The 21061-nt window shown below is 45.0% G+C and overlaps 2 protein-coding genes and 1 long non-coding RNA gene across 4 annotated transcripts; 2 read left to right on the forward strand and 1 right to left on the reverse strand.

Moving 5' to 3' along the window:
- The first annotated feature begins 1554 nt into the window (after window positions 1–1554).
- On the forward strand, window positions 1555–3610 carry KHDC3L (KH domain containing 3 like, subcortical maternal complex member). The gene is made up of 3 exons (XM_058734463.1): window positions 1555–1779; window positions 1971–2150; window positions 2407–3610. The coding sequence occupies exons 1-3, from the start codon at window positions 1611–1613 to the stop codon at window positions 3396–3398; spliced, it is 1341 nt and encodes a 446-aa protein (XP_058590446.1). The 5' UTR covers window positions 1555–1610; the 3' UTR covers window positions 3399–3610.
- A 3897-nt stretch (window positions 3611–7507) lies between these two features.
- Window positions 7508–10592, reverse strand: OOEP (oocyte expressed protein). Its single transcript, XM_058734464.1, has 3 exons — window positions 10283–10592; window positions 9900–10079; window positions 7508–9536 (listed from the first exon to the last, which is right to left on the reverse strand). The coding sequence occupies exons 1-3, from the start codon at window positions 10470–10472 to the stop codon at window positions 9457–9459; spliced, it is 450 nt and encodes a 149-aa protein (XP_058590447.1). The 5' UTR covers window positions 10473–10592; the 3' UTR covers window positions 7508–9456.
- A 46-nt stretch (window positions 10593–10638) lies between these two features.
- On the forward strand, window positions 10639–18393 carry LOC131514440 (uncharacterized). 2 transcript variants are annotated; one of them, XR_009263073.1, is made up of 3 exons: window positions 10639–10742; window positions 16297–16403; window positions 18176–18393. It is a non-coding gene; the product is annotated as an uncharacterized LOC131514440 (long non-coding RNA). The 2 variants fall into 2 exon arrangements; XR_009263072.1 differs by lacking the exon at window positions 18176–18393 and having other exon boundaries at window positions 16297–16453.
- The last annotated feature ends 2668 nt before the right edge of the window (window positions 18394–21061 follow it).

Consider the following 21061-nt stretch of genomic DNA (forward strand, 5'->3'; position numbering starts at 1 on the left):
TAAACCACTTTGAAGAATAAGGCACAATAAACTGCTTATATTAAAATGTGTACAATTAACCAGTTTTGACATATAAACCATATCCAGTGAAACCATCACTGTAATCAAGATAATGCACATTTCCATCATCCCCAAGAGTTTCCAAATGCCTCTTTCCAATCCTTTCCTCCCTGCATTCCCCTCCCTGGGCAAGTACTCCATGCTTTCAATCCATGCTTTCTATCCATGAGAATACTCCATGCTTTCTATAGATTAGTCCACGTATTCTAGGATTTTATATAAATGACAGATCACTTTTAAATATTAATACTCTAATTTTAATTCTCTTAAATATTTCCATTCCTAATTCTAAAACTTCAATGAAGTAAAAGATCTCTACATGTGCATAATGACAATAACATGCGTAGAACTCTAAGTATCCTCTTACACCAACTAAGAAACAATATATTATCCTATATCATTTGCTGTAAGAAAGAGATTTCAGACTAGAGATTTCCATAGAAATACTTCTCGGATTGGATTCTTTTTGGCAGTACTGATGGGACATTAAAATTCAATTTATAGTTGCTATGTTAGTGAGTCCGTAACCTCCAGAGGGGATAGTTATGGAGCCCAGATCCTTGGGTGTCAGTTATACACTCAATTGTTCTGTCTACCCAATCGTTCTGCCAATCCATTCTGTGATTCTTTGAATAGATTTTGCCCTTCTTTGGCTCTTAATTCACATTCTGCTTAGGTCTCAAGACTTTAGATCCTGTCAGACACCTACAAATTTCTCATGCACTTCTTTGGCCTACAGAACTCCCACAGAGGATACAAGTTTGAACCTGAGTTCAGAGATCTCTCACCTCTGGGCCTGGGCATGACACCCCAACTACTAAAGTTATATAACTTTATCTTCCTGAGTAGCAGTTCATGGGTAATGCTTTAAACTGTACAAAACAAAACAAACAAATGAAACCAAGACATAGAAATAACATGTTACTTAGAGAATTTGCTCTGGATGTGCTCAGCTGTCTCTGACAAGTCAAGGAAGAAGCTGGAAATGTGATGGTCTCTGAGGAGGGAACTCAGTATTCAGGGTTCAAGAGAAAGTGGGACTTACTTTAGCCCTTGAACACCTTTTTTAATCCTTGAGTTTTCACTTCTTTAATGCATTTCATTAGGTTTTCCATGAAAAAGTCATTCCAACCCCTCAGGAATGCTGGTCCCATTTGAACCGTCTGAAAACCTGTGTCTGCGCAAATATCAGTTCGCTTCTCTGAAAGGTATTGTCCAGATGTTGGATCTTCCCAGGCCTCTACCAGGCTGTCCTCATCTCCCCGAGACCTGCTTCCCAGAAGAAGCTCCACCTCTGGCTCCCAGGGCCTGGGGAAATGGGCGGGTCCAGACCAGTGGCCCCTCCTACAGCGCCCAGGTGCTCTACCCAGTGCACTCCTGCAATCTCGGGAAGAAGCCCAGGCTGCGGAGTTTGGGAGGCGGATGGGGAGGGGCTTACCAAAAGCCCTTGAAATAAGGCCCTGGCCAAGCCACAACTGCCGCAACTGATACTAACCTTGGCCTTCTTGGTTTGCAGCTTCACGGCCGCTAGCAGCAAGGCCTACTGCAGCATGGCCACTCCTAAGCGGTTTCCGACGCTCGTACAGCTGGAACAGAGAGAAGGGACGCTATTCGAGGTGCTCGGTAACCTCACCAAGCGACCCTATTGGTTCCACTCCGAGTACCTGAAGAGTCCGAAGGCTGTTCACCTCGAGGCGTGGCTGGTGGAGGCGATCTTCGGTGAGTGGGTCTGAGAGCGGTGGCCAGTGCGGTCTTTCCACCCCCGACACTCCTATCCACCCCGCCCCCCAGGCTGGCCGCGTTCCAGGGCCAGCCTCTCCAGTGGTACTAGCCCCAAACCAGCGCTACCTTCTCCCGCCGCCTTCCCCTCCCAAATCCCGCCCCTCACAGCCTCTTTGCTTCCTGCACAGGTCGGGGAGGAGAGCACATACCACACGTCGAGTGTGTGTCACAAACCCTGCTTCACGTTAATCATTGGGACCCCGAGGGCGAGGCTGAGATCTTGATATTTGGTCGGCCCTATTACCAGGAAGATGTATCCAAGATGATCATGAATTTGGCTGACTATCATCGCCAACTCCGGGCACAAAGTATGAAACCGGGAATAGTGAGGGGTTCCCTAGGCAGGCCATGGGTTCCTTGGTAGAGATCTTGATGCTTCCCGGAGATCACCGGGCAGCGGTCTCATCCTCTCAGTCCAGGAGAGGGTTTCTTTCTTGCAAGGAATATAGATGGTCAAATTAATCCTGCACTCTCAGCTTCCAGACCCTAATCCCCCAGCCCATTTGGATAAATCTTGTGGAGAAAGTAGGGGACACAGGTAAGGTCTCCACACTGTTCTTCCAGGCTCAGAGAAGGCCCCTGCCCAGGATGTAGGGACGCAGCGGTCCCCCGACGCTGTCCCGGGGACGGGGACCCAGAGCTCTCCAAAGTCTGTCCGGGAGGCGGCGACCCAGCGGTCCGACGACGCAGCTCCGCAGGTGGCGAGCCAGAGCTCTCCGAAGTCTGTTCAGGAGGCGGCGACCCAGAGATCCCCCCACGCTGCCCGAGAGGTGGCGACCCAGAGCTCTCCGAAGGCTGTCCGGGAGGCGGCGACCCAGCAGGACCCCAATGCTGTCCGGGAAGCGGAGACCCAGCAGGACCCCAATGCTGCCCAGGAGGTGGCAACCCAGAGCTCTCCGAAGGCTGTCCGAGAGGCGGCGACCCAGCAGGACCCCAGCGCTGTCCGGGAGGCGGCGACCCAGCAGGACCCTGGCGCTGTCCGCGAGGCGGCGACCCAGCGTTCCCCCGGCGCTGTCCGGGAGGCGGCGACCCAGCAGGACCCCGGCGCTGTCCGGGAGGCGGCGACCCAGCGTTCCCCCGGCGCTGTCCGGGAGGCGGCGACCCAGCAGGACCCCGGCACTGTCCGGGAGGCGGCGACCCAGCGTTCCCCCGGCGCTGTCCGGGAGGCGGCGACCCAGCAGGACCCCAGCGCTGTCCGGGAGGCGGCGACCCAGCGTTCCCCCGGCGCTGTCCGCGAGGCGGCGACCCAGCGTTCCCCCGGCGCTGTCCGCGAGGCGGCGACCCAGCGTTCCCCCGGCGCTGTCCGGGAGACGGCGACCCAGCTTTCCCCCGGCGCTGTCCGCGAGGCGGCGACCCAGCAGGACCCCGGCGCTGTCCGGGAGGCGGCGACCCAGCGTTCCCCCGGTGCTCTCCTGGAGGCGGCGACCCAGCGTTCCCCCGGCGCTGTCCGGGAGGCGGCGACCCAGGACCCCGGCGCTGTCCGCGAGGCGGCGACCCAGCAGGACCCCGGCGCGGTAGGCGAGGCGGCAACCCAGCGCTCCCTGGATGCTACCTAGGGCCCAGTTACCAGGTTATGAAAGAACTTCGGGCCCGGAAGCAGAAGTCTGGCAAGGTTGAAGTGGAAGATCTTACTGGAGCTCTGTTCACCTAAGTCCTGATTCTTGCTGCAGAGCTGGGGAAAGAATGGTGTGGGTAGTTCTTGGTCCCTCCCCCATGTTAAATGTTTACAAACACTGATCTAAAGAATCCTAATAAAGAATTGAATTTCCCTAGTGTCTGTTAATTATCAGGTAAAAGGGGAAGGAGAGGCCATTCTTCCAGCAGCCAGTATCTGCCCTAGGCTGCTCTCTACCCAGAGGCAGGTGAGACGTCTTGTGTTCTTTAATCGCAAACATCTGGTTTTACCTGTGAAGAGGCTTCTCCCGCCCATCGAGTCCGTCCTCCTTGGAAAACTTCTAAAAGCCTGTGGTGTTTCTACTCTAGGTGATGTGGGATGAAAAAACTTGGTTCCAATACTGTCCTCCTGGCTGGGCATTATCGTGGCGCTGGAAGCCGCGAGTGACTTCCTAGCCCGGCCACCTGACGGCGAGGAAGGAGAAAACTGGGAGAAAGAGCCAGGACTGCCCTGGTCCTCGAGTTTGGGTCGGGTCACCCGACCTTCAGTGAGTTTTATCGCAAGTGAGACACTAGCAGTCCTGGAGACTCCTCCCTTACTAATCGCAGCAGCGAAAGTGCACTGGCGCGGGATGATGGCTAGCCTTCTTTGCCACTTTTTAAAAACTTTTTTTAGTGTTTATTATTTCTTAAAGAGAGGCAGCATGAGCGGGGTGGGGCAGAGAGAGAGAATCTGAAACAGGATCCAGGCTCTGAGCTTCCAGCACAGGGCCCGCGGGGCTGGAACCCACAAACCCAGAGATCGTGACCTGAGCTGAAGTCGGAGGCTTAACCAACTGAGCCACCCAGGCGCTTTTTTTTTTTTTTTTTTTTTTGATTGAAATATACCTGACCTGTAACATTGTGTAAATGTAAGGTGCACAGGTTAATTTCAGATATTTACATATTGTAATATGATTGCCTTTGTAGTGATAATCAGCACCTCTGTCAGTTTGGCTTTCTGCTCTACTCGTAGCAGCTGGGAGCCAGTGTCTAGCTAGCAGAAGGAAGCAAACTGTGAACAGCTGGGTGCTTGGATAAATAAAACATACGTTAATCTTGATTGTGAAAATTTTTATTTAAAAATTCCAAGGAAACCTAACTTTAAAAACTAAAGGAGTGGTATATCTATCATACACTCTTTGGTCACCACTAATGGATGACCACTCCAATTTTAAATTAGCACTTATTTTAATAAGGGAAATAAAATGCAAAGCTGAATTTTAATGGATTATTAACTGTTTTTAGAAGAAGCAAAGAAAAGCCTGGGTGGAGTGAACTTCAAACATTTAAGACTCAAAAACAATCCAGGCTCAAAATTTCAATTGAGGCCACCTCAGAGTAGAATGAAGACTTGATATATCTTTTTAATCCAGAAGGGGAATATCAGAGTAAATAAAGAACAAATGTTCAATTAAAAAAAAAAAAACTATTAGGGGCTCCTGGGTGGTTCTGTCAGTCAAGCATCAGACTTCTGATTTCGGCTCAGGTCATGATCTCAGGATTTGTGAATTCGAGCCCCATGTTGGGCTCTGTGTTGGCAGCTCGGAGCCTGGAACCTGCTTCAGATTCTGTCTCTCTCTCTCTACCCTTACCCTGCTCACATTCTGTCGCTCTCAAAAATAAACATTAAAAAAAATTTTTTTTAAAAGCCCTATTAGACTCTTAAAGTAGGGCATGAAGCAGTGCCACCTGAGTTTTCACCCAGCTGAAGGTCTCCAGAGCTCTCTATCTGCCCTTTTCAACCTATTCTCTTACGGAAAATCACTTTCAACAGTTTCACTTGTACTTATGTCCACGTGTGTCACTTCTCTATTTTTTTCAATACCTATCCCACGGTTCTAACTACGTAGCTTTATAGAATGTTTTAATATTTAATAGGACAAGCCTCTCACTGTTCTATTGGCACTCTTGGTCATTTGTTTTCCAGATAAAGGAACTTATTTAAAAACAAAATTGGTTGAGAGAAAAGGTGTATACAGATGCCTTCTAAAAATATTGGGTTCTATTAGGGTACACTGGAGTGCTCATTTCATTCTTTACAAATACATTATATATGCATTACAGAGTATGTTTTACCAACTAAAAGAAGATGGTGAGTTAGATGGGAAACTCTGGGAACTGAGATCCATGGCAGTCAATGAAAAGATTGTGAAGGAACAAAGGTAAAACTGCAAAAGTCTGGAAACGATGACATGTTTGTATATTTTTTCAGCTAAAACTATTGACAGCTAGTAAAAAGGTCAGTCTGGACAATTTTTGAATAGGCTGATTAGAGGCATCAAAGAAAAAAATTCATGGTTGATAGAATCTGTAGAACTAACTTCTGAGGTTAGCTGTAGGCCACACATGTAGCCTATCACAAGGTCTTCCCACAGCTTCATTTTAGTTAAGCCAGGTACTACTTAGCACATCAGAATCTCTCAGTTTCACACTTTCGATCAAAACAAGGCCTTTTTATTTATTTTTGAGAGCGCATGAGTGGGGAGAGGCAAAGAGAGAGGGAGACACAGGATCTGAAGCAGGCTCTGCACCGACAGCAGTGAGCCTGATGTGGGGCTCAGATCCACAAACCATGAGATCATGACCTGAGCTGAAGTCTGCTGCTCAACCGACTGAGCCATCCAGATGTCCCAAAACAAGGTTGTTTTTGTTTTTTTTTTAACATCACTAAGAGTGGGACAAACAAGGGGTGCCTGGGTAGCTCAGTCAGGTAAGCATCCAACTTTTGATTTCAGCTCAGGTCATGATCTCACAGTTTGTTGGGGTGGAGCCCTGTGTCAGGCTCTCATGCTGACAGTGTGGACCCTGTTTGGGATTAACTCTCTGCCCCTTTCCCTCACACACTCTCTCAAAATAAATAAACTTTAAAAAGTCAGTGTGGGGCACCTAGGTGGTTCAGTCAGTTAAGTGTCTAACTCTTGATTTCAGCTCAGATCATGCTCTCACAGTTCATGAGTTCGAGCCCCACGTTGGGCTCCATGCTGACCGTGCAGAGCCTGCTTGGGATCCTCTCTTTCCCTCTCTAGCTCTCTCTCAAAAAATAAACTTAAGAAAAAAGAAAAAGAAAAACCACGTTGTCCCTGATTCTTTACAATTAAGAGGTTTATTCTAATTGCTCTTAAAAAGAAATAAAAACTATGAGAAATGAGTCTAAATTCAGGTGTGGAGGAAAAATGAAAGCAAGTGGGACAGTATAAAGAGTTTGGATCCTGGAATCAATGTTTTGGTTCAAATCTCACCCATCCATCCCAATGTCCTAGCTCTGTGACCTTAGCAAGTTAATCATGTTCCAAGCATATTTAGGTGCTTGGCACAAGGCCTGGTAGGTGATACAAGCTCTAATACTTAGCTAATATTACCCCCAAATTCTGAAAAGAATGACAATCTTTTTATTATTTAATTTTTAATTATTTTTAATTATTAAGTTATGAAGGTAGTAAAAATACCATATCAGCATACAGTGAAAGGGAACACAGAGAAAAACCATACTAAATGTGTTATTAGTTTGCTAGGGCTGCCATAACAACACAACACACCGGGTGGCTTAAATATTTTCTCAAAGATGTGGAGGCTGAAAGTCCAAAATCAATGTGTCAGCAGGATTGGTTTCTTCTGAGGCTTCTCTCCTCAGTTGGCAGATGGCTGGCATTTTGCTGTCTTCTCACATGGTCTTTTCTCCATGCACCCACCTATCTCTGTGCATATTTCCCCTTCCCATAAAGGCCCCAGTCATATTGGTTAAGGTCCCACTCATAGGATCTCATTTCGTTTTTTCTTTTTTTTTTTTTTTTAATTTTTTTTTTAACGTTTATTTTATTTTTGAGACAGAGAGAGCAAAGCATGAATGGGGGAGGGTCAGAGAGAGGGAGACACAGAATCGGAAACAGGCTCCAGGCTCTGAGCGGTCAGCACAGAGCCCGACGCGGGGCTCGAACTCACGGACCGCGAGATCATGACCTGGGCCGAAGTCGGACGCTTAACCGACTGAGCCACCCAGGCACCCCTCATTTCATTTTTTCTAATGTTTATTTATTTTTTAGAGAGAGAGAGAGTGTGCACGCAAGTGGGGGAGAGGCAGAGAGAAAGGGAGATAAAGAATCCAAAGCAGGTTCCAGGCTCTGAGCTGTCAGAGCAGACCCCAATAAAGGGTTCAAACTCACAAATCATGAGATCATGGCCTGAGTTTTGAAGTCAGACACTTAACCAACTGAGCCACCCAGGCGCCCCCCTCATTTCACTTTAATTAGCTCCTTAAAGGCCCTGTCTCCAAATACAGTCACAGTCTGAAGTACTGGGGGTTAAGGGCTTCAACATGTTAATGTATGTAAAGGATGAAAAATGCACAGGATCATTTAATAATTCTGGGTAATTTTTAGACAATTAGAATGTTTTAAGCATAATCCTCTTCCTCCAAATAACATTATAAAAAGTGTTTAATGGTTTTGTAGATATCCCACTAGAAATAACCTGTTGGAATTTTTTTTAATCAAATTTCTGCAGAAGGATAAACGCAGGAGTACCTAGGCTTAATTAAAAGGGGTTGGGATGAGGATGAGGGGAAATCAGACAGAAAATAATTAGTTTAACTACAGAAAATGGAATTTTTTCGTATACAAAAAATTTAAGCAAAGGAGTGGAAAATATTGGTTATAATGGGCCATTATTTGTTACAAAAGCTCATACAGATAATAAAAATTCCTATCTTCAGAGTTGAAAGAAGGAATATAGGAATAAGAAATGTAAAAGCATTTTACAAAAATGTGAATTAGAAAAACATTCGATATCACCTGTAATCAAAGCAGCACATTTAAAGTTTTTTAATGTTTACTTATTTTTGAGATAGAGAGCATGCGTGAGGACACACACGAGTTGGGAAGGGACAGAGACCGAGGGAGACAGAGGATCCCAAGCAGGCTCTGCCCTGACTGCAGAAAGCTGGATGCGGGGCTGGAACTCACAAACTGTGAGATCATGACCTGAGCTGAAGTCAGATGCCTAACTGATTGAGCCACCAGGAAACCCCCTCCCCAAAGCAGCACATTTTAAAAGACTTGTGTATGTGTGTGTTTACAACCCTTGCAAACAGCTAGAATCCATTACTGATAAGGGGTAAAGAAATTGCAGGAGTTGAATCAATTCCACTCTGAAGCCACAGAGCTCTCCATAACTTTTCCCCTAAGAAGCCTGCTTCCTGAAAGTGGAGGCAGTGTTAGGTGGGGGCTATTTTGCACAAATTAGTCCTAGCATGGTAATGGGTAATGGAAAAACAACCCAGCTCATGCAGAACACCTGTGCAGGCCTCAGAGAGAAAGGAGACAGCTGGCTTGGTGGCAGGATGCCTTCCAATAGTCAAGATGCCAAGGACCCTGGCTGTACTCTGATGAATCACAATGTCAACAGAATAAATAAGCAATCACCTCAGGTTTCATGTTGGAACACCCACCCATGTGCAGGGAGGAAGGCTCCACTCCAAAAAGAAAATGCACCGTAGGTGGTACCCAGGGGCCAAACCACCAACTTCAAAGTGAGAGCCCCAGAGGAGAAGCATTGGTATTACCTGTGAGCTTATTAGAAATGCAAATTCGTGGGCCTGTGCTTAGGGGCCTGACTGTGGCCATAAAATCATAAAAGGGCTAGTAGATTCCAAATGATAGAAGCAAAGGAAAAAATAAGACCACTAGCATCAGCCTTTTACCCACCTCTCACATCAAGACATGAACGAACACTCTTTTATGTATTTGCTTAATTTTAAGTCAGCAAAGTTCTTTATAGCATTGGACAAAAAGGAAATTCAGTTCTTTACTAGAATGGCACTACAAACTCACTTTTGCATCATAATAATCAGAGCACTACCCATCAAGACACAGGAAAAAAAGAATGCAGAGATTTATGCATACTTGCTTCTCTTGAACTTTAGCAGCAGAAGCAGGACTGTTCTCACAATGCTCCTGAAAATAGTTACACAATAGGATGTTCAGGAGTCTGGGGACCTGATGCATGGGTCTTCAAGAACTCCTCAAGTTGATTCATCTTCTCAGCTGGATAAGGAAAAATGCTCACTGTTCCAAAGTACTCGGCATTGAGGGGAGTGGGGGAGGAGGGGAAGTGCTAGCAGCATCACTTCTCAGGTGGAGACTGAACCTGAGATCTGGACACAGTGGTAAAACCAAGCTGAGGATGCGTGCGCAGTGACGGGCTTGAATGTGTCAGATTTGGTTTCCCAAGGTCCTATTTGCACTCCTCTCACAAAGGGATGCCCAGAAAACTGGATGCATGCAAAACACTGGAGTTAGGAAACTGCAAAAGGTTTTGCTATGGTAATAAAGGCTGGAAGAAAGGCAGGTACCGCCAGGTGGTTAACCAGTGGCTCCCTCCACTTGCAGGTTTTCAGAGATGCTCACCTCGGGCACGATGTTTCCGGTGCCAGTTTGCCAGGCTCAGGAGCACGCTCTTCACCCGATTCTGTACACGGGGCCGTCCGAAGATGGTGATTTCAACTAAGTCCCCAGAGTTAACTATGTCCACCGTCAGCAGGACTTGGCTCATCCACTCTATTTCTGGAATGATGGCTCTGTCTGGGCCTAAACAGGAAAAGAGAGACTTTGAGGGGAAACATGGTCGAACGGTCAGTGGGAGCTAGATTTGAAGGCCAGGAGAGGAAAGCGCAGGAAGGTGGGCATCTTGGTGTCAAATGTGGCCTGCAAATCAGGCAGAGACTGTCCAGAGTTGCTCTGGACTGTCGGACTGGAGGGATTACAGCACCAGCACACCTAGGGTGGCTCACCAAAGATCGAGTCAGCCAGCCATGCCTCCAGGTAAAACACCAGTGGGTCTCTCAGTTCCTGCACAGGAAACCACCATGGCCGGGTGCGAATCCGAGGTGGTGGAAGTGGTAACTTCAGCAGCCTGCCCAGGGACTGGGCAGGCGTGCATTGGTTCCCCTGGGCCTCAGCAGCACCTGCATCGTCTGCCATGCTAGGTCCCGCAGCCCAGGAAGAGCAAGGTCCGAGCAATGTCCAAGCAGCCCCCACAAAGCCCCAAGGAGGCGCGAATCCTGTGCTCCCTTTTAAGTTTCCGGCCAACCCCGCCTCTTCCTGCGACCCCGTGCGTGGTTCCGGGTGAGCCCACCCAACTGACGCCCCCCCCCTCCCACCCCCCAGCGCCCCTGCTCGGTGGCGCTGAGAAGGCGGCCCCCGGATTTCCTGCTACTAGCGTTTGAGTTCCAGCCCGCTCTCAGAAGCTGCGTAAGGTCTCACTTAGCCTTTAAGGCCCCTGCGCTAGCACACAGCTGATTAACAGTGTGGTTTGAATTGGCAGCCTCATTGCCCCAAATCACTTTCCGTGTCTAGGTTAAGGTTTCTATGTTACCTTCCAGGAGTAAGTAGGTAGATCAGGCCAAGGGCCGCCTTATTGAATCTACACTTACTTTCTTCTGCTCCCTGGTGTCTACTGACTCTACGGTTGGTTACTGCTTCAAAATGATTCAAGCAAGTGTGTCCTGTTTGAAAATATAAATGTTAGAGGGGTGCCTGGGTAGCTCAGGTTAAGCCTCTGATTCTCGGCTTCCGCTCAGGTCATGATCTCACCGTTTTTTGAGTTCGAGCCCCATATCGGGCTCTGCGCTGACAGTGTGGAACCAGCTTGGGATTCTCTTTCTCTGTCTTTCTCTGTCTCTCTCTGTCTCTCTCTCTCTCTCTCTCTCTCCCTCTCCCTCTCTCTGCCCCTCCCCTGCTCCTGCTCTCTCTCAAAATAAACTTAAAAAATAATAAAAATTAAAAAAATAAAATATAAACGTTAGAGGTAGTCCTTCCAGAAAATGTAGCAACTATAAATAAATCCCGTTTAATTCTAACATCCTAAAACAACATTTCTTCCCAATATTCTTAATTATAGTTAAAAATTTAAATTATGAGAGATTTCACACATTCAAAAAGTTGTATAACAAATACCTATGTAACCCCCACCACCTCCCCCATTTAACAAGATGTTAACACCTTCCCACTTTTGCCTCACCTCTCTTCTTTAAAATAGATGTCACTTAGGGGCACCTGGGTGGCTCAGGTCATGATCTCCAAGTTCGTGGGTTCCAGCCCCATGTGGGGTTCTCTGCTGTCACCACAGAGCCCATTTGGGATCATCTGTCCCCTTCTCTCTTTGCCCTTCCCCCACTGGTCCTCTCTTTCTCTCTCTCTCTCTAAAAATAAATAAACTTAAAAAAAAAAATTAAAGGGGTACCTGGGTGGCTCAGTCAGATCTCATGGTTTTGGAGCCCTCACTGAGTTGGAGCCCTCAAGCTCCATGCTGACAACTCAGAGCCTGGAACCTGCCTGGGATTCTGTGTTTCCTTCTCTCTCTGCCTCTGTTCCACTCATGCTCTGTCTCTCTCTCTCAAAAATAAATAAACATTGGGGCGCCTGGGTGGCGCAGTCGGTTAAGCGTCCGACTTCAGCCAGGTCACGATCTCGCGGTCCGTGAGTTCGAGCCCCGCGTCAGGCTCTGGGCTGATGGCTCGGAGCCTGGAGCCTGTTTCCCATTCTGTGTCTCCCTCTCTCTCTGCCCCTCCCCCGTTCATGCTCTGTCTCTCTCTGTCCCAAAAAATAAATAAAAAACATTGAAAAAAAAAATTTTTTTAAATAAAAAATAAAAAAATAAATAAACATTTACAAAAAAATTTTAAACATTAAAAAATGTTATAAAATAGGTATCACTTAAAGCATCTTTCCCTTCCCACAGGAAATCATTGTTCTGAAGCTGATATCTCATGCATGTTCTTATACTTTTCCTAATGCATTTCTAGAAATCTTGTTTGGTAGTTGTTCTAGAATAGATAGCATATTGTGCAAACTGTTTTGTTCTTAACAATTAGCTATGATGTGTTTGTTTTAAAAAATCTTTTTAATGGAAAATTTTGATAATTTACAAAAGGGTGATAGTTTTAATGTCCTGAATTCCCTCATCCACATCATCTGGGCTACAACAGTTATCAGATAATCTCTATGAGAGGAGATATTGACTCTAAGTTTAGTGGATATTTTTATTTCTTCAATTTAATTTTAAAAATCAATATAGTATTTGCACATTGTAAAAGAAAATCTCTCAAGGATATAAAATAATATATGAAAGTTCTCCCTTTCAAAAAAATTTCTTAATGTTTATTTATTTTTGAGAGACAGAGTGTGAGTGGGGGAGGGGCAGAGAGCGAGGGAAACACAGAATCCAAAGCAGGCTCCAGGATCTGAGCTGTCAGCACAGAGCTGGACGCAGGACTTGAACCCACAGACTATGAGATCATGACCTGAACTGAAGTTGGACACTTAACCGACTGAGCCACCCAGGCACCCCTAAAGTTCTCCTTTTTTTTTTTTTTTTAATTTGTTTTTACATTTATTTATTTTTTAGAAACAGAATGAGACAAAGCGTAAGCAGGGGAGGGGCAGAGAGAGAGGGAGACACAGAATCTGAAGCAGGCTCCAAGGCTCTGAGCAAGAGGTCAGCACAGAGCCTGATGCGGGGCTCGAACCCACAAACTGTGAGATCATGACCTGAGCCGAAAGTCCGATGCTCAACCGACTGAGCCACCCAGGCGCCCCTAAAGTTCTCCCTTTCAAGTATTCTCTCTCAATCTCTTACTAATCTTTTTTCAGTTGTGTGTATTGTGAATGTCTTCTAGTTTAAGTTGTTTTTTCATGTTGGGGCACCTGGGTGGCTCAGTTGGTTAAGCGTCCGACTTCAGCTCAGGTCATGATCTCATGGTCTGTGTGTTCCAGCCCCACGTTGGGCTCTGTGCTAACAGCTCAGAGCCTGGATCCTGCTTTGGATTCTGTGTCTCCCTCTCTCATTCTGTCTCTGTCTCTGTCTCTCTCTCAAAAATAAATAAACATTACAAATTTTTTTAATTGTTTTTTTCATGTTAAGGTGTCCTTTGATGAGTAAAATTTTTAATTCTAATATAGTCAGACTTGTAAGTCTTTATAGTAAGTGCATTCCATGTCTTGCTTAAGAAATCCTTCCCTGCACTAAGGTCTAAAGATACTCAATATACTTTCTACTAAGAATGCTAAAGTTTCTATCTTAACATGTAAATCTTTGAATGATCTGGGGTTAATTTTTTAAACTTGGGCATAAGGGATGTAATTTCATCTTTTCATATATTGATCATTTTTTCCTTCAGCAATTGTCTTAATGATACATTCAACTTGAGGCCACTTCAAATGATCTCCTTGAAAAATTTCAGACTCCTACATACAGTGTGAGTTAGCCACAAGGCTGGTTTGTGATAATTATTAGGTCAAGACATACTTGGGAAAAGGCAAGGTCTAGACATGTTCCTTTGCCAATCATATCTAGATAGCGAAGTTTACTTCTGATTTAGTTTTATTTTGGAAGTATAGTCATTTGGGATCTTAGCTTTATGCAGAAACTCCATATTAAGTTTCCTACATTTAGCAAGTCTTGAGTTTTGTTTGCTGACCTTATGCCAGCATCAAACAGAGTTTTTTGGGATTTAGCAGAATCTGCCAATATGAATCATTCTATTACCTCCAAGGCTTCTTGATTTAACTTTGGTGCGAGGGGTCATGATTTGAATACTGCTCCAACATTTTCTAGCTCTGTGGCTGAATGCAAGTTAAGCTCTCTCCACCCCATAAAGTAAAAAAAAAACAAAACAAAACAAAAAAAGACAAAAAAAAAAAAACCCACCAAGAAGACTTCAGCAGATTGCATGCTTGCTTTCATTTTCCTAGCTTAGCCCTGGAGGAACCAGTCTGGAGAGCTTTGGCTTCAGACAATAAGTATATGAGTGAATTGATTTTGTAAATTCTCATTGAGAAGCTTTGTTCTTCATAACCTCACTTCTTGCAATTTTCAGCTCTTAAGAAATCTCTACACAGTGAAAAATGGTACAAAGCCTAATGATGATGTAACACTGATTTTTTTGCATCAAATAATAATATCACAATGTATGTCACAGGAAAAATGGTTAAAATGAAGAAAATAAACTAGTAAGGAGATGATACTCAACAAATCAGTCAGACTAGGAGCAATCATGCAGAAAAGGAATATAAAAAGGCCTAATAGTTGTGAATATAGGACATTTTTCTTTTTTTTTTTTTTTAGGACATTTTTCTAATGTTTAAGAGCATTTACAAACAGTAATTATACACTAGTTCTCTTGGATGGATGGTTGGATGGATGGATAAATACAGAGACATTATACCACACTACTAAATAATACTCAAAGTAAGAAATGAAAATCATCACTGATGGGCTATTTAGAATATAAGGATAATTTACAAAGTACATTTTTAAAACATTATTGAAAATGTACATTTTTAAATCCCCTCTAATTTTTAATCCCCTCTTGTTTATCCTGTCTTCTCCTCCACAATATAGTTAACTATCATTCATTTTTGGATTATCCTTCCATTGAAACAAATGTATATACAAGTATCTGGGAATTTTTGCTTTTACTGTTTTGTAATATTACATATATTTTATTGTACTCCTTTCCCACCAACTTTTTATTTTGAAAAAACGTAAACCTATGGGTATTAACAGATGTATGATATATACCATTACAATATTAGACTAGGTTCCCCTTCCTTTTGTGTGTCATTTTCTTGTTCCATCTCTGTCTGTGTCTTGGAACTTCTCTTTGTCCTTCAGTGTCCTGATGAAGTGCCTGTGTAATTTTCTTTTACCCATTACGTTGATCAGTCAGTCAGTGTGCCTTCTCCATCTGAAAACATAGGCTCTTACAGTTCTGGGAACTTTTTTGAGCTATTTCTTTGGCAATTTGCTCCTCAACATTTTCTCTATTATTTTCTGAAATCTCTGTTAATTGCCACATTCTATGGTCGATCTAGATTCTTCCTGTATTTTTTTTATATTTTCTTTCCTATTTGATAAGCCTCTTTTATTCTTTGGATATTCTTTTTATGATCTGTTATTTCACGAATTTAATGTCTTATCTTTCAGAAGATACGAATGCCTTTTCAAGTTTTCTTCTGTTTACTACATTGTTTCTGTTTTCAGGGTTTTTTTTCCTCTTTTATGTTAGAGATTTTCTGGGAACATTGCTCATTATATATGGCTGTTCCCATTTTGTTTTTTTTTTACTGTTTATTTATTTTTGAGAGAGAGAGAGACAGTGTGAGTGGACGAGGGGCAGAGAGGGAGACACAGAATCTGAAGCAGGCTCTAGGCTCTGAGCTGTCAGCACAGCCCCGAACTCACCAAACTTGAGATCATGACCTGAGCTGAAGTCAAAGTCAGATACTTAACTGACTGAGCCACCCAGACACACTGGTAAGTTTGTTTAAAAAGATAAGTCCAGGGGCACCTGGGTGGCTCAGTCGGTTAAGTGTCTGACTTCAGCTCAGGTCATGATCTCGCAGTTTGTGAGTTCGAGCCCCGCGTTGGGCTCTGTGCTGACAGCTCGGAGCCTGGAGCTGCTTGGGATTCTGTGTGTGTCTCTCTCTCTGCCCCTCCCTGTTCATGCTCTGCCTCTCTCTCTCAAAAATAAATAATAAAACATTAAAAAAATATTTAAAAAGGTAAGTCCCATTTGTTCCTCCCCTCCCCTCCCTTCCACAAAGCCTCCCAACCTTGACTCCTGAGCTTCTAAATTTCTAGGTGAATTGTTAGAGTCAGCACATCCTGAGTATGGACTAAGAACTGCATTCTGCAAGTGGGAAGTGCCTGGGGGAATTGAGTTGCATGCCAATCACGTGCCTATTTTAAATTTCATGCCACAAGTTTCTTATTCTAATGTGACTGCTCTTCCCTCCTCTGTAGGGCAACTCAGACCTAAGGAGGCCAAGGAAGCCCTCAGAGAATGGCTCTTGAAGGAACTGAATCATATTGCCCATGCACCATGAAGACAATTGGCACCACCTTGTGAGGTGGGCTGGGCCCTGGAAATTGGAGAAAAACAAGTATACTCAGATCCTCAGCTTGCTTTGGCTTTCTTGTTTCTTGAGCAAATAGATTTATTTCAGAGCTCACCACTAATCTGAAGAGTTAAAATTTAAAAAGACAGTTCTGTGCTGATGGCCTTGTGGGAAAGTGTTTGGTTTCCCAAGAGGTTGAGAGTAAGAGTGAGAGAGATGGTAGAGTTGGCCTGTAGTCACCAGGACTCTGGTTTCATGGGCCTTCCTGATTTTTTTTTTTTTTAACGTTTATTTATTTTTGAGACAGAGAGAGACAGAGCATGAACGGGGGAGGGTCAGAGAGAGAGGGAGACACAGAATTGGAAACAGGCTCCAGGCTCTGAGCTGTCAGCACAGAGCCCGACGCGGGGCTCGAACTCACGGACCGTGAGATCATGACCTGAGCCGAAGTTGGACGCTTAACCGACTGAGCACCCAGGCGTCCCCAGAAAACAACAATTTAAAGAAAATCTCAAATAATAAAAAACACAAAGTAGTAGACCAAATAGAATAAAACTATAAAAGTTTTCTAGACCAAATAGAATAAAACTATAAAAGTTTACTGTAAAATATAAAAGAGGACCTAAATAAACAAAGGACTATACCATTCATTCATCAACCTAATGACTGTCCACAGCCAAATCCCAAATTCCAACAGATTAGTTACTTTGGAAGCTGACAAGGCACTAAGTCATTATGCTGGAAATTGATATATTGTGGGTAGAACCAAGTATTTACACCACCTTTCTTGTAGAAACTCTTTTGGAATAATCAAGATAAGGAAAGCACCTTATTTAGAACTCAAGCCAGTGATAATAAAAAATAAAAGGTGGAATTAAAATATTACCATTTTGCAATCACTGATGAGATAATAGACCTAAGCAAATGATCATCAATGAACACAAAAACTATTAGATGGAAGGCAGGTGGAAAGATTCATAATAGGTGAATCAGGATGACAACACTTGAACCCACTGGTTAGTTTTCAGTATTAGAAGTGTATACATGCCTCCTGATATTCAACAGGAAGTAAAGACCACTGCAGATAAAGTCTTCCTTCCAAAAATAAAATTGAACCTGAAACTATTCAAGCTTCTTGCTCTAACTACCAGTTTTTAGGAAGCATGGAGATGGGTGAAATGAAGATACAATCAGCAAATGAAGCATGGAAAAATAACCTCGTTGTCTAGGTCATACACATGTTGTAAAATTTAAAAAGACTGAAAGACATTAATCAAATGTGATGGGAAGGTCTTTCCAACATCTGGATTCAAATAAGTAACTGTAAAACTTGAACAGGATCTGGGCAGGATATATTAATAAGCTGCTGTTAACTTTATTAAACATGATGATGGCATTAAAGTTATGGATTCTCCTCTACCCTCTATCACCAGGCCTGACTTCTCCATGATCTTCCCTCTAAAGCTTAGTGTTCTGGAGCACCTGGGTGTCTCAGTTGGTTAAGCATCCTCTTCGGCCCAGCATGATCTCATGGTTCCTGAGTCTGAGCCCAGCATCTGGTTCTCTGTTGTCAGCACAGAGCCCTCTTCAGATCCTCAGTCCCTCTCCCTCCTCCTCCCCCACTTGCATGAGAGAGAGAGAGAGAGAGAGAGAGAGCTCTCAAAAATAAACATTAAAAAAATTAAAAAATAAAGCTTGGTGTTCTGATGATCCCATCCTCTGGTTCTATTCTTGTCTTCACACTTGCTTCCTAAGAATTCTTATTGATTCCCAAATTTGACCAGGTTTCTAAACCCTGATCTCCACCCAGAACCTCTCTCCTGATGCTACCAGATCCACCAACTATGAAGTCCTCAAGATATCAGAAATTCTACAGGTTCCAGTCTCAACTCGGTGTCTCATTCTTTCCATTTAACATGCTTTCCAGAACAGATGACCAGCATAATAACCTTGAAGCATCTTCTTCAACTCCCTTTTACCAATCCCACATACCTGGTTGAATACTGAGGGACCTAACAACTTCTGTGGGAGGGTGCTCTTCACCAACTTCTAATAAAAAGGATATACTTTTTAACATTTTTTTTTTTTTTTTTTTTGGGACAGAGAGAGACAGAGCATGAACGGGGGAGGGGCAGAGAGAGAGGGAGACACAGAATCGGAAGCAGGCTCCAGGCTCCGAGCCATCAGCCCAGAGCCTGACGCGGGGCTCGAACTCACGGACCGCGAGATCGTGACCTGGCTGAAGTCGGACGCTTAACCGACTGCGCCACCCAGGCGCCCCAAAAGGATATACTTTTTAAAGATATAATTTGTCACCTACAAAAATGTAGTTTGCAGCCTCTATGACTTAGTAGTTAAATGTCTGGGACTCCATCCTACAATAACTCACAAATAAAGCAACATGAACAAAGTTTTTTCATTTCAGCATTGTTTGCTACAGTGCCAGAGTTTTGAACAAAAAAAAAAAAAGAAAATGATTAAAATGTGGGAACCAATTATCTAAATCACACAAACGTAATACAGTGCATTGCAAGCGTTAATACACACATACACATACTAGAAAGAATGAACAGAATATCTTTGATGTACTGTTGACTAAAAAGACCAAGTTATAGATTCGAACAGCATGACCTCAATTTTGTATCAAGCCCTCAATAGCCGTGGCTGGTGCTTCTGGTACCGGACAGGGAAAGCCGCTGAGGCTGCAGACACCAGACAGCCATGCGACAGTGGGGCCAAAGGCTAGGGTGCGAGTGAAGAGACGAGTCGATTCCAGGATTGGTGTTGCAGGTGCTAAGTCCAGGAGACTAGGTGCCTCGCGTCCAGCCCTCGCCACCCACCGGGGCCCCGCGGGCAGTGGCAACCTGCGCACAGGACCAAGTCTCACAGCGGCCACTTCTGTGCCTTCAGAGGCCGACCCACCCGGGTCTACTTAGGACTGAAAGTAAAGAACATAACCAGAAAAAAAAAAAAGGAGACAGAGAAAGTCCCTCCCCACTCGGCGGATGCGACTCTTCCTTACCTTCTGACTACGAAGGAAGCGCGTAAAGAGCAGCGGATCTCGAGGTCCCTAGTTGCTAGGATTGGATGGCCCCGCCCCACACGCCCTGCGGGCCAATGAGCGACCGGGGGCGGGGCTCAGCGACACCTCCGAAATTTGGCCGCTCACTATTTTTCTGGTCTTGGCTGTGCTCGCCGTAGGTGAGTTGAGCTTTGGTTTCTCTTTGTGGCCTGATTATATCTGACTTTAATTCACGACTGCAAGTGGACCTGGGAACTTAGGAAGTTTGGCGGTGGTCTCTTCCACCTGGAAGCAAGTCTGGCTAAAATGTGTTTTGGTGAGTGAGCACAGAAGTGATGCCCACGTGAGGCCCTGTCCCTCCTCCTCCCCGCCCCCCCCCACCAAGCTCCCCCAACTGCCCAGCAAGTTTCGGAAACTCTCCGCCCTTGGACCCATGTTCTCTCTCTCTCTCTTTTTTTTTTTTTTTTCCAAAAAATTTTTAATGTTTCTTTATTTTTGACAGAGCGTGAGCGAGGGAGGAGCAGACAGAGGGAGACACAGAATCCAAGCAGGCTCCAGGCTCGAAGCTGTCAGCACAGAGCCGGATGCAGGGCTGGAAACCACAAACCCGGACATAATCACCTGAGCCAAAGCGACTGAGCCGCACCACCCACCCCCAACCCCCAATGTTCTTCCCTCACACAGGCCTTAACTTTGAGCAAGTCCCAGCAACTCCGAGCAATCGAGAGAAGTGACTGCAACTGGGCTGAGGCTTGTAAATTCCCACTTGGACCCAGATGAGGTTGCGGACCAGGGATCGCTGTTGCTCTGGGGGCTGGGGAGCGGGCCATATGGGTGAACCAAGTCCCCGATGGATGGCGCTCCTGAGGTGCTCGGGTGGAGCGTTGTTTCCTTCCCACCTCAAGCTGAATTGTGTACTGACAGGGAGGGGAGAATGATTAAGCCAGGGCCCACTTCTTCAACAGGTTCAGTAGGCACAGTGCATGAGACCCATGACAATATTTTTTTTATTTCTCTATTTATTTTGAGGGGGGCGGGGCAGGGGAGAGAGAGAGAAAGAGAGAGAGAGAGAGAGAGAGAGAGAGAGAGAGAGAGAATCCCAAGCAGGCTCCATGCTATGAGCACAGAGCCCCAGAGGGGCTCTCTGATTCCACAAACCCTGAGATCATGACCTGAGCTGAAATCAAGAGTCTCCGCGTAACCAACTGAGCCACCTAGGGTGCCCCACCCATGACAATGTTTTAATTAAAAAATATTTTAATCAGGGGCGCCTGGGTGGCACAGTCGGTTAAGCGTCCGACTTCAGCCAGGTCACGATCTCGCGGTCCGTGAATTCGAGCCCCGCGTCAGTCTCTGGGCTGATGGCTCGGAGCCTGGAGCCTGTTTCCAATTCTGTGTCTCCCTCTCTCTCTGCCCCTCCCCCGTTCATGCTCTGTCTCTCTCTGTCCCAAAAATAAATTAAAAACGTTGAAAAAAAAATTTTTTTTTTAAATATTTTAATCAGTGGCACTTGGATGGCTCAGTTGGTTGAGCATCAGATTCTTGATCTCAGCTCAGGTCTTGATCTCAGGGTGAAAAGTTCAAGCCCCACACTGGATGTGGAGCCTACTCAAAATAAGAAGAAAGCTCCCCCAAAATATTTTAATCA

The sequence above is a fragment of the Neofelis nebulosa genome, chromosome 6, assembly GCF_028018385.1.
Source record: "Neofelis nebulosa isolate mNeoNeb1 chromosome 6, mNeoNeb1.pri, whole genome shotgun sequence".
NCBI classification, from domain to species: Eukaryota; Metazoa; Chordata; class Mammalia; order Carnivora; family Felidae; genus Neofelis; species Neofelis nebulosa.